Source organism: Suncus etruscus, chromosome 7 (genome assembly GCF_024139225.1).
Source record: "Suncus etruscus isolate mSunEtr1 chromosome 7, mSunEtr1.pri.cur, whole genome shotgun sequence".
Taxonomy (NCBI): Eukaryota; Metazoa; Chordata; class Mammalia; order Eulipotyphla; family Soricidae; genus Suncus; species Suncus etruscus.
The window spans coordinates 104,473,780-104,489,707 of NC_064854.1; the positions used below are offsets into that span (position 1 = coordinate 104,473,780).

A 15,928-nucleotide genomic window follows, 5' to 3' on the forward strand; every position below is an offset into this window, starting at 1 on the left:
TCATCATAGGTATTACTCAAATACAGAAAATAAGGTAAATGAGTAAAATAAAAGGCCAATAAAACCCCACAAAAAAACAAAACTAAATCTTAGGTGCAGTAAAAAACTCTGGTGATTACTGGAGGGAGGGAGAAGGGGTATGTTTAAAGAATGGTAGAGGATAATTTTGGACGTGCGTTTGGATTGGAATTTTGCTGGTGGATGCAATGAGTTTTGTACACATATAGAGGATTATGCTAGATTTATGAAGTTTTATGGCATTGTTAACCAATGGTTAGTAACAGAACATGAAAATTTAAGATCAAAAGAGCACATAAAGATTCTTATCACAAGAATTTTCTTCTTATTCTTGTTTTTTCTTATTGTAATTATGAGAATATGGACATTATTAGTAAATATTTGCAATCATTTATAATTTGTTTATATAAAACCATTATGCGGTGTGCCTTAAATATGCACAGGTTCTAGATGTCAGTAGTTTCTAATAAGTCTGGGACTTCCATTAATATATTAATATGCAATATATATTTTATAGCTAGTTAATAAATATAACATTCTTTAATTTTCTTCTAAATCTTCATTTAAGCACCATAATTACAAGCATGTTCGTAGTTGGGTTTCTGTCATAAACAGAATACCCACCTTTCACCAGTGCCACTGGTGAATTCCCACCAATGTCCCGTCCTCCCCTGCCCCTGCCAGTATCGCAACAGGCATTCTACTTCTCTCATGCTTTAACATTGTCACACTAGTTGTTAGTGTAGTTATTTCCCTAACAGCATTCACTCTTTGTAGTGAGCTTCAAATTGAGAGCCAATCCTTCAGGCCCTTCAAGCCCTTAACTTAATTGTCTCTGGACCTTATTACAGTAATGTCTTTAATTTTTTTTAAAACCCATAGATGAGTGATTCTGTGTCTATCTCTCTCTCTCTGTGACTTATTTCACTCAGCATAATAGATTCCATGTACATCCATGTATAGGAAAATTTTATGACTTAATCTCTCCTGACGGTTGCATAATATTTCACTGTATATTTGTACCATAGTTTCTTTAGCCATGAATATAACATTCTTTATCTTTGTCTACCCTCCTTAAATTTTAGGGACACATATAAATGGTATATACTGGCTATCTTCCAATAACTAAAACTACAGGAATTTTATAGGAAAATGTTATTTTGCTATTGAAAAATGATCCCATTAAATATTAAAAAATGACTTTATTTTTTTAAATAGGTTTTCCAAACTCAGATAATTTTTTGAACTGCAGAAATGGTTGATCCTAGATACAAACCGGAATTTGGAGTTTCTCTGAAATATACCCTGGATTAATTGTGTTCGACTGGAACCAAAGATTAAGACATCTCCAAGGTAAAATTATTTTAAAAGAAATTTTGAGATTATATCTTTACTAAGATGATATCTTTACTAAGTATTAAGAATTTGGCAAAACCAAGTATCCTAGTTTTGATGATATTTTATTTTTTACACACAGAACTTTTGGGGATCCTGACAATCATAGTTTTTAAAATTTTAGGTGTTCTCTCTAAATTATTTTATTTGGCAAAGCTATGCTTTGACTATTCAGTCAGGTTAAAGGGGAGCTTTTAAAGATAAATCAGTATTGTTTTTCTTATCTGAACAAGTATGTTTAGTCTATAAAAATTTGAAGTTCAATTATAATTGAAAACGTAGGAAGTCAAGCTCTTTTTACTAAATTATTGAATGAAATAATGAATTATATTTGGGGGCTTGGTGACATCAGTTCAGCTAATCCTAGCTCTTTGCTCCGGAGTGACCCCTGGTGGTGCTCAGGAATATATGGTTATGAGGAATTGAATAGGGGCTAGCAGCAAGCAAGGCGAGTTCCTTACTTTCTGCATGAATTTTCTAGTTCACAGTCAATATCTCAATTTTCACTCTTGTCCCAGGCATTTTTTACCTCAGTGAATTGTGATTAATATTAAGTAGATATTTGTTGGCACTTGGAACTTGTTACTGCTCACCTAGGTACCTGATACAAGAATCATACAGATAAGATGATCAATCAGAGATCATCTCAGATTTGCAACAAAAGTGCCTACTAAATTTTAAATTGGAATTTGTTGTTGGAATCCATTCAGGAGGATAGAAGCCATATAGATAACTTGGAACTGAGAGGATTGAATTTAGGAAACTGCTATACATGGTGATGTAGAGCCAGAAGCCAAGCCAAAGTTATGGAGGGAACCCAGAGATGGGCTACCTCGGGAAGCTGTGGTCATCCTGGGATGGACAGGACAGGGAAGGAAGTGATGACTTCAGCTCTGAGGGGAAGAGAACTACAAAGGGATCTGGGACCAGTATGAATTCTTCTGGTAGGAACCAACTGGCCCTGGGTAGAGAAATGGTCATTTCCTATATCTTGGCTTTTCATCTTCACGCTTGGGGCTCCAACTTTTGTCTCCAGGTGGTGGAGCCAGAACCCTGATAGCCCAGGACACTGATCAGGTAGTAAAGAAATCAAATAGATTCCGGAAGGTAAATAATGGATGTGTGGCGAAAACTGATCTAAAAGTAGGTCAGGGTTCTCATCTGAACACTCTTCTCATGGTAGTTTAAGGAACATGGCCTGAGTGCTAGTACCTCTGAGGATGGTTTTCTCTTGGGGATGATTCATAAAGCCCCACAAAGTACATTAAACATATGTTATAGGATCTTCTACCTAAATGTGCATATTATTATTTTTTTAATTTTGTTGTTGTTGTTTGGTTACACCCGGCAATGCTCAGGGGCAACTCCTGGCTCTACACACAAAATTGCTCCTGGAAAGCTCAGGGGACCATATGGGATGCCGGGATTTGAACCACCATCTTTCTGCATGCAAAGCAAATGCACTACCTCCATGCTATCTCTCCAGCCCCTAAATGTGCATATTAATGCATACCCTGAGCCTTTGCTGCCTTATTCGCTTTCTTTTCTTTTCTTACTTCTTCCCTCTTTTCTGTCCAACAGGAAATGCTCACAAGAATACTCCCTAATTTTTAACCTTCTGTTTTCATCTCAGAGTGAGCCTTCCCAGAGAACTAAGTGTTTTGGCCATCCCTACTCTCTTCTTTATCCCTGCTACCCCATAAGGTCCCCCAAACCTTCCAGGAGCAATCCCTGAGCAAAGACCCAGAAGTAAGCCTTGAGTACTTGCTGGGCATGGGTCAAAAACACCCAAGTCAACTATCCTCTCCAAATATGTAGAATCTATCCAGAGAAGTTTCAGTGAGATAGGGACTAACAAATAGCTTGGAACTAAATATTGCTGGGAGATTAGGTGGGTGAGACAATAAATAATTGAAAAAGGCTGAATTTGAAGGCTATTAGTTGGATGGGACATTGTGGCCAGAGACAAGGGAGCCAACATACTAGTCAGGAGAATGTTTTTAATGATATTTAGTTGGTGTGTGTGTGTGTGTGTGTGTGTGTGTGTGTGTGTGTGTGTGTGTGTGTATGTATGTGTGTGTGTTGGGATGGAAATGTTTTAAGTCCATAAAGACATAACCTGGGCATCTAGAAATTGGAGTTAGAACAAGAAAGCAGATTTCAATAACAGTTTGAGTCAGATATAGTATTTTGACAGTTAGTATTACATCTGAAGTTTTAAGAAATGTTTGCCTCACAAAGACTGTGTGTGGATGGCACGAGGAATGAACAGGGAGTTGTTGGTTCCAAGGCCTGTAGGTTCTTCAGTGAATACCACTTAAAGTATAAAAGTGCTTTTGCTTTTCGTAATGCTTTCTTGTTAACCCATTTTCCATTATGAGAACTAGAGAGATAAGTACCTTGTACGCAGCCAACCTTGGTTTGATCCCAGGGTTGCATATTGTCCCCCAAGTACTGCCCATGAGTGACCCTCTAGGGCAGACCAGTTCTTTGACCCCCCAGAACTGACAGGTGTGGCCTCCAAATAGAACTTTGCCCATCGAGAGAAGCTCACTTTCTATTATTAAATATGGAGAGTAATATGTGTCTATAGAGACAAACTAATTTTCTTCTGATTGTTGAGCAATATTTCATTGTTTTCACATATATGTGTATTTTTAACTGTTCATCTGTTGACATCCATGTGAGTTTAAATGAATTTTTTTCTTTAGGGATACTTCTCTATGATCCCACAATTTATTAAAAATATGAGGCCAATCTTCTAGGCCAGATGCTCTTAGGAAGAAAGTTTTTGGGACCAGCATGCAAAATTTCTGTTATTTCATTGATATGTAGAAAGAATGTATATTTTAATGAGCCTAGCAAAGAGTGTGTAGTTTTTATAAATTTTAATTTAAAAGTACGTAACTCATATTTGTTCTATCAGGGCAACTCAAGCCATGCTTTTGAGACCCATAAATAAGCATCTCACCATAAATAAACAAGATAGCATGTTGTTATCTTGACAAACTCTTAATTATAAAAGGTGTTTATTGAAAATTAAGTTACTGCACAGTGCAAATAAGGTTTGACAGGCCTGCAGTTTCCTTCTGGGGAAGAACTCTAATGCCGATCAGCTGTTTTCTCCCACCTTCTCAGGATCATATTTGCTGCCAGCCTCTCCATTTCTGCCCTCACTGACCTGCATTCTGCTTTTTCTCCAGGATGAAAGTCTATGCTAAGTCTGTGTTGCTGTCACATTGGCTCTTTCTGGCCTACGTGTTAATGGTGTGCTGTAAGCTGATGTCCGCTTCGAGTCAGCATCTCCGGGGACACACAGGTAAGCCCTTTTTAGCTTATTATGCACCACTGAGATCAATTAATAAAGCCCTCTCAAACGTCAGAGTCCACGGTTCAGATGCTGTAATTAACACAAACTTGGAGGGTAAATAACCAGAGGAAGCTTGAAATTCATCAGTGTAAAGAAACGTAATGACTTTCTACTTAGATTGTTGTTCTGAAGTTCTTTTCTGATATTTAGACCCCTAACACCTTTTTTTTCTGAGTGTATTTACATTTTATTTTACTTTTTAACTGGTTTTGGAGTTTTGGGGCCATCCCTGGCCTGCTCAGGGTTTACTCCAGCCTTTGTGCTCAGGGATCACTCCTGCTGGGCATATAGGAGGATTATAGTCAGTGTTGGGGATTGAATGGGGCTGGCCAAATGTAAGTCAAATTCATTAACCCTGGTGATTTCTCTCAGACCCTATTTTCCTTTAATAATCACTTTTCTCAAGGAATTATGTAAAACCATCAGCATTTTATAAACATATTTATCTGTAAATTACTTTGAAGGCAGAATATTTCATAAGCTTAAATTATCACAGGACTATATTGATGGGAACTTTGTAGATGTTTTAACATTCTTTAAGAGGTATGATGAAATCGATAATTAAAAAAAGAAGAGAGAAAGCCAGTATTGCTGACTTTTGCAAGGAATTCATAATATTTTTAAAGTTTTCGAGAAGTATGAAAGTTTGAGAAAAACAATGCCTATTTTTTAATATCTAAATAAATAAATAAAGATAAAAATAATCAACTATCTATGTACGCCTCTGTGTGTGTTAATGTTTGCGAATGTGTGTTCTCTCCTTCTATTCTTGTTATATCTCCTTTTAAAGTGACACAGGATTGGAAAGTCCCCAACGAAATGTGTTTTTTATGAATAATTCATAATTGTCAGCAGACTTGTTGCCAAGCAATTAATTTATTGTCCTGCTTTGATAATTTGAGGCATGGTGATGCCAGGCATGTTTTGACTTCTTAAAAAAGCGTAGCTTGCACCTTCAAACCATCTGTGTGTCAGAAATATAAATTCTTTGTCCGAAAGGCCTTAAGTATTGAGAACGGATTTAAGAATTCCTTACTCTCAAACATAGAGCATGCAACTCTACTCACTAAGCTATTCTGGTATTTTAAGGGCAAGGCATTATTTTAGTCCTAGATGAATTTTAAAATCTTGCACAACTCTATTTCCTTTCTTCAGTGATAGTTTCAAAAGGTACAAAAATAACGGAAATGTTAAGAAATCAGTATTAAATCAATACCATTTGGTTACTATGAAGTACCTTCAGCTAGTTGATTATTGTGATGTATATCTTTTGATGAGCAGTTCCCTAAAAACATGGATGCAGTCACTAATCTTACTGTTTAGTGCACAGCTCTCTTCTTGGGTGGAGGTTGAGAGTTGGTTGTAAATAGGCAGTTACTTACTGGCAAGCACTCTCATCAGATTTCCAATTCTAATTCCCAAGAATTAGACTCAAAAGATTGTGTTGCAAAGTGATGAAGACTCATAAGAAACAGAGGGTAGGGGCCAGAGCAATAGCACAGTGGTAGGCATTTGCCTCACACGTGGTGGACGCAGGACGGAAACTGGTTCAGTTCCTTGCATCCTATATGGTCCCCTGAGTCTGTCTGCCAGGTGTGATTTCTGAGCGAAGAGCCAAGAGTAACCCTTGAACGCCACTGGGTGTGGCTCCAAAACAAACAAACAAACAAACAAACAAAAAGAAACAGAGGTTAGAACAAAAACTAACCATATCTATATGGTAACCCTATTTCATGCCATAATCCTTTAGATTTGGAAAGGTGGAACTGCTAGAGAGATATAACTGAAGAGAAAAGTTCTATATGCAAGAAACATGGACAGTATCCTGGGGTCTCAAACTCGAAGCTCGCAGACCGTTTGCGGCCCTCCTACAACATTTTGTGGCCCTGCCCTAGAGGAATCTTTTTTTGTTTTGTTTTGTTTTAGTTGTTTGGGTCACATCCCCCAATGTTCAAGGCTTACTACTGACTTTGCACTTAAGGATCACCCCGACTTTGCCTCCTGCGGCCCCCAGGTAAATTGAGTTTGAGACTCCTGAATAAGTAAACTAAGTAGAAACTCATAATAAGAAAACTGAAAAAATTATTCAAGAAATAAAACCCTAGAATTTCTAGATTTTAAAATGTGTATTCTCAGTATAGATACTCGAGTTTTTAGCTTTTGTTCAGTTTGGAGAAGATAATTTTTTTTGCCACCCCCAGTAGCGCTTAGGGGTTACTCCTGGCTCTATGCTCAGAAATCACTCCTGGCAGACTAGGGGACCATATGGGATGCCAGGAATCAAACCCAGGTTGTCCCAGGTTGGCCGCGTGCAAGGCAAATGCCCTATTGCTGTGTTATCTTTCTGGGCCCAAAGATTTTTGTTTTATTTTTTTTTTGGAATTTTTATTCTCTCTCTCTCTCTCTCTCTCTCTCTCTCTCTCTCTCTCTCTCTCTCTCTCTCACTCTCTTATCTATCTAATTTTGGGGACTAGCACCCTGCTGTGCTCAGGACTTACTCCTGGCTCTATGCTCAGAGTTCATTTCTGGCAGTATGGGGAACAATATGCGGTGCTGGGTTTTGAACTTAGGTCAGTCACATGCAATGCAAAGATGCCTTACCCATCTTACCCACTATCTTTGGAATTTAAATTCCCATCAGCACACTATCTTAAGTTCAAAGGAATCAAGTCTGATTCCTGCGAGCAGGGGGCGCTGTTCTCTCACAGAATTGTCTGTTTCCTGGAGTCTGGGCTTCAAAAAGGTCTAAATGAATGCTGGGAACAGGAGCAGAGGGAGGACAACACTGGTGTGGGAATGCCCCTCATTCATTACTACTATGTGCAAAATTACTGTGAAAGATTTGTAATTCACTTTGCCCACAATAAAAAGAAAAAGGCAAAAAAAAAAAAAAAAAAAGGTCCAAATGCATTGCCATTACTTTTGCTAAAGATGTGTCTCTCCAGAGTGCCACTGAATTTTATGGTGGACATACTAATCAGATAGATAAGCTGGAATATAATGGATGTTATTAATTTAATTTTTTTGTCACCATGTGATCAATTGTGTACTTTTCTGTTGTGTCAAACATCCCCAACAATATAGGTAGGTATGAAAGATAGCTTCTTAGCCTATTTTTGATTATTATTGAGTATTATTAAGTTTCACATGAGAAACAGTAGTATCTATATATCTATGTATTTCCTACTTATGATTTATTTATTGTATTTATTTATTTATTTTGGGTCACACCTGTTTGATGCTCATGGGTTACTCCTGGCTAAGTGCTCAGATATCACTCCTGGCTTGGGGGGACTATATGGGACGCTGGGGGAATCGAACCTTGCACTTGCAAGGCAGACTTCTTACCTCTAGCACCATCTCTCTGGCCCCTATGTATTGTATATTTTTATATATGATGGGAGATACACACATTTACCACTCATTATAAGGATCCTTACACCATTATGCGGCTGAGCTGTCTTTTGATCAAGATAGAGACCCAGGGCAGGAGTGGTTGTAAGGTTTTGTGGTTTTTCTGAGAGCTGATGGTGTAGATTCTGTTTTGTGTTTGAAAGCCTGAGAAGCCCAAAGAGGGAAGAAGATATTGATGCTTGAGCTCAGCCTCCCGGCAGAGACCGAATGCCACCATCTTCAGCTTTTTTTTTCCAAGCCAGTATTTTAACAGATTGAATGAGGCCCACCCACATTAAAGTGGCAGTTGCTTTATCCCATTTTTGAATTCAAATGCTAAATTTTCTGCAAACGCAAGATAAGCCCACTTCAAAACAGTGCTGAGACACAACAGAGTTGTGTCTTTGATGACCCAGTGAAGCTAATATGGAATTAGTCATCACTGCATTAATTTTAGAAACAAAGAAGGTGTACATTATTATATGTGTACGCACAAATACATGTATATATCACTGTGCTTCCTGATTTGTCCATTGATTTTCCGCCTCCCCTTTAATAATAATGTCTTTTTAACTACTTACAGACCTTTACTCTCCATACAATACTTCATCATAATCATCTATTGCATAGTTCCATATTTGTATGATATATATGTCTCAACTTCAGTTGAATTCTTAGGACTGAAATTACTAAATCAAAAGTGCATGTCAATGTATCATTAGTGAGAGCAGGCTAATTGCCCTGCGATTAGACTAAATAGGCATAATGATTAAGCAAAAGGAGTAAAGTTTGCTGCTTATGGGTAGGTAAATATTTCTGGAAGACCTTCCACGGCACTGCAGTGCTATGTAGTGGATGGAGGTTCCAATGTTTTCAACCTATGATTGGTGTATTTATTCTGGAGTGGTTGTTATTGCAGCTGAGAGTGTGAGGCCCTGCTTCTCTTATCTGAATTGAGTCTTGAACAAAGACAACTCACAGCTGGAAACCAAACATAGAACTGCTGAAGTTAGGGTGATGTATGTATGTATGTATGTATGTATGTATGTATGTATGTATGTATGTATGTATGTCAGGATATGCTAACTGCCATAAATTGTTTTATTTTGAGTATGTTCAGAAACAACAATTTTACCACAGAGGGAATACTTCCTGGATAGAGTAAATAAAAGATAAGGAGGGGCCAGAGAGATAGCATGGAGGTAGAGCGTTTGTCTTGTATGCAGAAGGATGATGATTCGAATCCTGGCATCCTATATGGTCCCCCGAGCCTGCCATGAGCAATTTCTGAGTGTAGAGCAAGGAGTAATCTCTGAGTGCTGCTGGTGTGACCCCAACCCCCCCCAATAAAAGAGATTAGGAAAACACCCCAGGAGCCATTACCCATGAGAAAAGGGATACTCAGTACTGAGATATCTAATGAACTTTCTATTCTTTACCTGTCTCTGGTGTCTCCATGTTTCTGTGGTTCTGGCCTAACAGGTGGAAGGAAAGAAAGATAAGCACAAAGAGATTCAAGTGGGACATGTGATGTTCTGGGTCAAGGGCAACACTTGGGCCTGTCCTGCTGTTGATTAGAGCTTAGGCCGTAGGCCACAACTCTGTGGAAGAATAGCTGGGAAGCAAACTTCTAGCAGTGGACCTAGGAGAAGAGGAGAGCAGGGATTTTGATGACTAACTTACTGTAATGTTTTCATAGTGCCAGAATCCTCTCCAAACATGGGATTGTACCAATGATGGTACAATGCTATTTCTCTATGCTCACATAGGGTATCAAGTTTTATTTTGTTTCTTTGATTACTTGTTGATTTACAAAAGCTATCTGTAAATTGAGGGTTCTGGGGACTTAACTCTGAGCATCCTTTTCTTTGCTCTTTTGTGCTTTCTCCTGTAACTTCTGTGCCAAGAATATGTATTCCAGCAGGTGTGTGTGTGTGTGTGTGTGTGCGCACGCGTGTGCACACACATAGGAAGAGAGTGCACACACATAGGAAGAGAGTGAACATGAACCTAAGCATGCAGTAGAGTGATGGGTAAGAGGATGAAGGATGCAATAAATCTTTTTAGATGACTTCCCGAACAAGAAAGTTTAAGAAATTTGCAATGCTCTGCGGTTCTTTTTTTTCCATATAATAGTACTTGGTGGATAGAAAGGAGTCTTAGGGGTCAGAGCCAGCGGGGGTTGTGCTGAGATACTGAGAAACTTCAGAGAGTCTAGTGTCAAACTAAGACTGAAGTGTGTCTAAAAAATGTGAAAGCAGGAACAAGCTGCAGAGTGTTATCTTTGTTCAGGAGGGTTCCTGTCACAGTCCCAAGGGCTGTGGTTAGTACTGACAATTAAGGTACAATGGTTATAGGAAACTAGCTAGAAGATATTGGATGCTTTTCTTGTTTGTTTGTTTTTGGTCCATTCCCAGCAGCACTCAGGAGTAACTCCTGGCTTCGAGCTCAGAAGTTATTCCTTTTGGCTCGGGAACCATATGAGATGCTGGGGATTGAATTAGGGCCAGCTGCATGCAAGGCAAATACCTTATTTACTGTGCTTTTTGCTCCTTCCCTGCTACTGGATGCTTTTAATGCCTTGAATTATGAGATGGTAATCTCATATTTGATGGTAATGTATAAACAAGGAGGTATTTTTTCAACTTTTTTCTAAGATAGGGGCATAGGGAAAATAATGAAATTCACATCTAGTGTTAGGAAATGGGATGTTAAAAATGTAATGAAATGTTAATTTTAGGGGCCGGGCGGTGGCGCTCGAGGTAAGGTGCCTGCCTTACCTGCGCTAGCCTAGGAGACGGACCGCGGTTCGATCCCCCGGCGCCCCATATGGTCCCCCAAGCCAGGAGCGACTTCTGAGCGCATAGCCAGGAGTAACCCCTGAGCGTCACCGGGTGTGGCCCAAAAACCAAAAAAAAAAAAAAAAAAAAAAAAAAAGAAATGTTAATTTTATTTCAAACTGAAAAAAGAGGTCTGGGATATGGCTCAATGGATATAGCTGAGTGGATGCTTTACCTGCAAGAGGCCTGAGATCAGTCTCAGGCACTGCATGGAACTGAGCAGCACCGGGAGCAATCCTGAGCATTGAACTGAGGTATCTTCTGAACAGCACAGGGTGTTATAAATAAAAATAAATAAAAATAAAATAAAAAGTAAATAAATAAAAATTTTAAACTCAACTAATTTTCATAGGATGAATAATAGCATTTTTTTTAAAAAAGGCAAATGGTTTTGAAATGCTTCCACAATGGTTTGGAAAGGGAATCGCAGGAAAAACACACAATATCCCTTAGTAGTTTATTTTAAATTTTTGATATAAACATTCTAAAATAGTGGAGTAGGAGGTCACATAGCTTTTTGTTCTTTCAGGTCCAGAAAAGATGAAGGGCAACGTTAAGATTGTTTCTTTATGTTGTTGGTTTATTTTTGGGTCACAGACAGTGCCCAGAGGCTGCTCCAGGTGAGGGACTTTGTGGTTCTGGAGATTAATCCTAATGCTCCTAAATGCAGACCATGTTCTTCAGATCTTTGGGTTTTCTATTCAGTTCCAACTTAATTTCTTTTAAAAGGAAGCCAGGCATATTTAGCCCTATTATTTCTTTAACTATCAAATTAGTCCTTTTGTTTTTCCACCTTTTTTTTTTCCTGTGAGCAGCACCATTTCTCCACTAGAGGGCAGCAAACAACATATTAGAAATTTATGCTGGCAGGTACAAACTCCAGAAATAATTGTTTGGACATCTTTGCGAAAGTTTTATCTGACAAAGACATGATTTAGGCACACAAATCACCCTACATATTCAGATTTATTCCTGGGAGTATTTGGGCACTTCAGGATGATGTAAATTTTGAAAATAGTTTTCTGATGAAGCTTGGGAAAGTTGGGTCAGTTATTTTACAAGGCTATTTGATTTAATTAATTGAAATTTTTGATTTTGGGCCATAACAGGCAGTACACAGGGCTTACCCCTGACTCTTTGCTCAGGGATTATTCCTGGGTTTAGGAGGGCCATATGAGATGCTGAGGATAGAGTCCAGGTCAGTCCCAGACAAGGCAAGGACGCTAGCAGACCACATTACTTTTCCAGCCCTTGATTTAATACATTTTTAAAAAGCAAATTCCATCTATGGATTCTAAATTTATATGCTAAACCATCTCTATCCAAATAAAGACAGGATGAGTCTTATAGTAGTAACGTAAAGTATTATATAGTTTGAAGCACTACTACCATGTAATAATCTGTCCACATATTTTCCTAATAGAACATGTGTTCATATGCTTATAAGCAGAAACATTCTTCAACAGACTCAATATTTACTTACCTATTTATTTATCTAAAGAGGCAAACTAGATTGTTTTGTATTTTATGTTAGTCTTTGAGTACAGAATTATTATTATTATTAAATTACAAAAATCTAGACATTGCAATTTACAACACTGTTCTTGATGATTTCATGCAGTGTTCCAACACCACATCTACCACCAGAATGTCCCCCCTTGACCTACTGTCCGTTCTTAGTACAGAATTATTTATGAATGTTGGTGATCTTAATTCTATGCTGGCACCTCTTTCTCTTCAATTATTGCATCAGATATTTTATTTATACTAGCTGCTTTTTTTATGACTGCTTTTTAAAAATCAGATTGAAGATAATTAGCCCTTCAAAACTGTTATTTGAAAAGTACCCAATCCCTAGATAATTATGAGTGGGTAGAGGGGGCCCGGAGATATAGCACAGCGGCGTTTGCCTTGCAAGCAGCTGATCCAGGACCAAAGGTGGTTGGTTTGAATCCCGGTGTCCCATATGGTCCCCTGTGCCTGCCAGGAGCTATTTCTGAGCAGACAGCCAGGAGTAACCCCTGAGCAATGCCGGTTGTGCCCCACCCCCCAAAAAAAAACAAACAAAAAAAAAGAAGAGTGTGTAGAGGAGAGAGAGAAGGAGAAAGAGAGGGAAGGAGAGAGGAAGGGAAGGAGGGATGAGAGAGAAGAGAGAGGAGGAGAGATAGAATTAGAGAATTGTATGTCATAGAGGCAATGGGGAGGCTAGAGGAACCTGAGGTCTTTGGTGATGGGAACTGTACCCTGGGGAAGGGATGGGTGTTGGAAATTATATGACTGAAACTCAATCGTGAGCAATTTTGTAACTGTATCTCATGCAGCAACAACAACAACAACAATATATGGCTTCCTTTAAGTGTTTTAGGTCCAGAAAATGTTGTGAGGACTGGTTGGAGCAGTGAGAATATAATCTCTGGCATCCCCTATGGTCTCCTGAGCCTGCTGGGAGTGATTTCCTGAGCATCATTGTGTGTGGTCCCAGCCAAACAAAACAAAACAATAAAACAAAAATGTGGAAGTGCTTTCTTTTAATTTATCTGTTTGGTGTTGTCAAAAATTCAGAAATAACTCAAGTCCTAAGTCACCAGAGTAGTAACTAGTTCATTTATTGTGAATGCCCCAAAGTGACATTTTGCAAACCATTAGCACTAAAATAAGCTTGGGTGTCTCAGGGAGTTAGCTCCTCTTAAGCAGTGACTGTTTGCATCATATTAATTGGTTATAATGTAATATTTCTCCCCTTAAGCAGTAGGCTGAAGTGGATACCCCATCTCAACGTTGGGAAATCATTTAAGTTTTGCATATATTCCCAAAGGCATAATCTACAAATGATCCAGGTCAAGCTAATATCATAGAGGACTGTCTCTTCAATAAGTATTTTTGAGGAACAAAAAACAGGGTGAGGCAAAAAAGAAACCATATTTCTAATTAATAATGTACAAAATTAATTTATAGTGTATTAATAATTTAGAAATAGGATTTGAAACAACAAAACACAAGATAACTCTCCTTCCCCAAAAATGTCCCTTTGGGACATTGACCTCAGATTTATTTGGAGATTTAACTCAAATGTCAGGGAAACAAAAGTAAAAAATAAACAACTGAAACTCCAAAAACCCATTTGCACAGTGAATGAAACTATCACAAAAGCAAAGAAGGCAACCTATTAATTAGAAGAAAATATCTGTATATCATACATCTGACAAGGAGTTGATGTCTGACATACTTAAAGAACTCATACACTCAGCAACAATACAAACATAGTAACTGCACAAAAGACCTGAATAGTCATTTCTCTAAAGACCTCCTGTTGGCCCACTGGCCTATGAAAAATGCTCAGCATCACTTATTAGTAGGTTTTTTAGGTCAAACAACAATGAGATGCCACCTCAAGCCTGTGAAAATGATCTCTATGAAAAAAAAATTGGAAACAAGAAGTGTTGGTTTGGAGGTGAAGAAGAAATAACTCTCTGGTATTCTGTTGGTAGAATATATTGGTAGCAACACACACACACACACACACACACACACACACTCATGCACTATAGCATTATAGGCATTACCTGAAAAATATAAAAATAGTAATTTAAAAGGACAGACACCAGCCCTATGTTTATGTTATCCAATTAAGCAGTTCAACCATGGAATCAAGCTAATTGCTTTCCAGTGGAAGACTAGATAAAGAAGTTGTGGTGCACCTACAGGAGAGTACTTCTAAGCTACTAGAAAAGATGAAATTATACCTGTTGTAATAACATGGATAGAACTTGATCTGATGATCATGTTAAGTGAACTAAGCCAGGAAGTGAAAACAATAATTGGATGGCTTTATTTATATGGATGATGCAAATAACCAAATACATGAAGCAGCACAGCACAAGAAAAATAATATTTTTTAAGAAGCTGCCCTTCTTCTTTTGAATGTATTCCACTTTATAGATGTTCCATGTGGTGATAGTTTATGAAAATTTAGGTTGTTTGATTTCTGAATTGTATATGTTAGCACTAAATATGTATGTTGTGCCATGTATTTTTTGGTGCATTGCATTATTTCTTAACTTAGAATAAATTGTTTGAAAAAAAAAACACAGCACTTATGGTTGCATCCAAGTTTGAGCCTATGATTCTTTTCTATATGTAGACGTAACATTTTCAGTGTAACACTGCAGATTCTTTGCCTGGAATTACTATTTTAGATTTAATTTTCCACAAGAAACTTCTCTTTTGTCCAAAAATAAAAGTCACACGAAGAACATAAGTTACACTCAAAGTTATTTTGAGAATTGACTTGTGAAAACTTCAAATAAGAAAATTATTTTTTAGGCTACAATTTTTTATTTTGCAGGCTGAAGTGAATGTGCTTGAACAATCACTTAGCAGCATTGCCTGAATTGTGACACTAGAGGGCAGGAAAGGCCTAGAAGAACTAAAGAGCATGAAGGCCTATACCGTGCAGTGTCCGCTAGTAGGAGTAGGATTTAATTTCAAATGTTCTATTGCTACGTTGAAAGAATAAAAACAAACAGGTGAGGTAATCGCAATGTATTTTTTTTAGTCTAACATATTAATATGGACCCAAAAACACGTAGTAAGTGCTTACGCTACTCTAATAACACAAATGAAAGGTTTAACTCTTATCAAATATTATTGTGAATCATTTGTGTTTTATACATATTTTTACACTAGGACACAATATTTGTTTTTATTTATATTTAATATGTTTTATTTAGTGATTAGCCTTTCACAAGATCTAAATTCGGGGGAAAAGTGCAAAGTGGGATTTGTGACCTCAAGTCATAAGAAGTGGGTAAAATAGTTGTTTCTTAATAAACTGTTGTTGTTGTTTTTATAAGAGTTTATTATTAGGGGAGAAAAGTAAAAAAATAAAGGTAAGATGGAAGGGAAGAGATGA

General features: G+C 37.8%; 1 protein-coding gene across 1 annotated transcript in view; it reads left to right on the forward strand.

Moving 5' to 3' along the window:
• TAFA4 (TAFA chemokine like family member 4) overlaps positions 1-15,928 on the forward strand; it is a 165,211-nt gene that overhangs the window by 21,442 nt on the left and 127,841 nt on the right. Inside the window, exon 5 of the mRNA XM_049777670.1 lies at positions 4,617-4,732. Within this exon, the coding sequence (XP_049633627.1) occupies positions 4,617-4,732 (116 nt within the window). The remainder of the gene's footprint in view (positions 1-4,616; positions 4,733-15,928) is intronic.